General features: G+C 35.1%; 1 protein-coding gene across 1 annotated transcript in view; it reads right to left on the bottom strand.

Moving 5' to 3' along the window:
* Window positions 1-655: 655 nt before the first annotated feature.
* LOC137618979 (hepatitis A virus cellular receptor 2 homolog) overlaps window positions 656-2500 on the bottom strand; it is a 600331-nt gene continuing 598486 nt past the window's right edge. Inside the window, exons 6-7 of the mRNA XM_068349181.1 lie at window positions 1384-1535; window positions 656-700 (exon numbers count right to left, since the gene is read on the bottom strand). Coding sequence (XP_068205282.1) covers window positions 656-700; window positions 1384-1535 — 197 coding nt within the window. The remainder of the gene's footprint in view (window positions 701-1383; window positions 1536-2500) is intronic.

Below are 2500 nucleotides of genomic sequence, written 5' to 3'. Positions count from 1 at the left end.
CTAGCAAGAAGGAAGAAAGGAAGCTGTGACAGATATAAAGTAGAGGGCTTAAAAGTTGGTGCAACTATGTACAGAAGACACACAAAAAAGGTCATCAACAATGTCTATCTATTCTTCTTTCCCACAGCTATTCTTAAATTAAGAGGTCGGTTGCTTGATGGGCCCACTCCAATGGCTTCTATAAAAGGCATCCTCTTCCACCAAACCTCTTCTCTCCATATCATCCTTCACCTTATCTCTCTCTATGATTGTCTGCCTCCCTCTTGATCTTCCGTCACCCCAAAAAGGTTCCTCCCAAGCCCTCCTCACATCCTCCCCACTATCCATCATCAACACGTGCCCACACCATCTCCCTCGTGACGCTCTTATCCACTCTGTAATCTTTACTACGCCTGCCATACTACAGTATTCCATAATCGTGGCAAAAAAACAGGTTGTTTTTCGCTATTTTTAAAGTCTTCGGAGTCTACTATTGAAGCTACTTCTAATGGAAATTAAACAACTTGAAAAAAAATATGCAAACACTATTTTTCTTTGTGAGTTAAGTAAGCCAAATTGAAATAATCTTAATTCCAAATGTTGTCTCATTCGAACTTTACTTTAAAGTCAGAAAGTGAAGTTACTTCACATAAACTATAAAATTCTCCACTACTCATTAAATTACTCTAAGTACAAACACTTTCATATCATTGAGATATATCTTTGAAAAAAAATGTTGTACTGATTATCAGAGTTCAACTACAGCCAGTTCAAAATTTTTTATACACACACACACACACACACACACACATATATATATATATATATATATATATATATATATATATATATATATATATATATATATATATGTACATATATATATATATATATATATATATATATATATATATATATATACATATATATACATACATATATATATACAGTATATATATATATATATATATATATATACATATATATATATATATATATACATATATATATATATATATATATATATATATACATATATATATACTGTATATATATACATATATGTATATATATATATATATATATATATATATATATATATATATATATATACTGTATATGTATGTATGTATATATATATATATATATATATATATATATATATATATATATATATATATATATATATATATATATAGTATATATTAGTGTACGAGGAGACCGAGAAATTATGCGTTTGTAATGCAGCTGATCATGACAAGAAAAATATATGTATAGCCAACACTAGCTCTTATTATGTAGCAATTTTGATAAAGCAACACTAATTCAAAATTATAACAATTTAGAATACCAATGAAAAAAAAACAGCAGCAACAACATAAAAACAACAACAACAACACTCACCACATCGACGTTCTCCGTCAGCCTGTTCCCTCTGAGCCACCAGGTGACGATGGGCGGAGGGCGTACCCCGGCCGCCCTGCACTTGACGTCGTACTCGTGGTCGCCCTGAAGCTTCCCCGTCGGAGCATCCATGGACACGAGCAGTTCCGCGTCTGAAGAGGGGGGAGAGAGAGAAAGAGAGAGTGAGTGGGACGTGGATTAGATTTTGGGTTATATGTATGCTGATGAGAGAGAGAGAGAGAGAGAGAGAGAGAGAGAGAGAGAGAGAGAGAGAGAGAGAGAGAGAGAGAGTAATCGCAATTCGTATGGAAAACGTAAAATGAAAGAGAGAGAGAGAGAGAGAGAGAGAGAGAGAGAGAGAGAGAGAGAGAGAGAGAGAGAGATCATAGTTAACTTCGGGAAGATATGTATAATTAAGTTTTTGTCTAATTCTTTATAATGTAACTTTCGTCATCCAGCTCAATGATGTAAAATGTGTCTTTTTGTGTATGTGTGTGTATGTATATGTAAAATATATGTGACATACATACTCATACACAAACACATTCAAAATACCACTGTTCGAAACGCACTAACTGACAACACGTCTTTCGGAATCGCCAAAAAAATTACCATTTTCGCCTTTTTCCCAAATTTCCATTTTGGTAGAACCAAGGTCTGAACGCATTCCACAAAGCGGCAATTCTCTCGGCCGTCAGTCACCGTCGAAACAGGTAAAACGGACAGGGGGGGGGGGGGGGAAAGAGGGGTTCTTAATGGACGGAGGAAGGACAGGTGACAGTCCAATGGGCTGAAATGACCTGGTGTCGAAATACCATTAAAGCTAAAAGCTCTGTAAGTTACAAAAGTGGATGTACTATTGTTTTGGGTTCTAATGCTCAGTGTGGATGTCTGCGGATGTCTCTGTGCTGTCTGTGGATTCCCACACACCCATTAAGCTTTATGGCTTTGTTGGAACGTGTCTAAAGTGTGTTGGGGGCGTGTGGGTGGGCGCGAGTGTACTCGTGAATACTCGTGAGTGTATGTGTTGTGTTATTATTATTATTATTATTATTATTATTATTATTATTATTATTATTACTTCCTAAGCTACAGCCCTACTTGGAAAAGCAGGATG

This window comes from Palaemon carinicauda, chromosome 25, assembly GCF_036898095.1.
Source record: "Palaemon carinicauda isolate YSFRI2023 chromosome 25, ASM3689809v2, whole genome shotgun sequence".
In the NCBI taxonomy this organism is placed as follows: Eukaryota; Metazoa; Arthropoda; class Malacostraca; order Decapoda; family Palaemonidae; genus Palaemon; species Palaemon carinicauda.
This window is presented reverse-complemented; position numbering and strand designations above follow the sequence as displayed.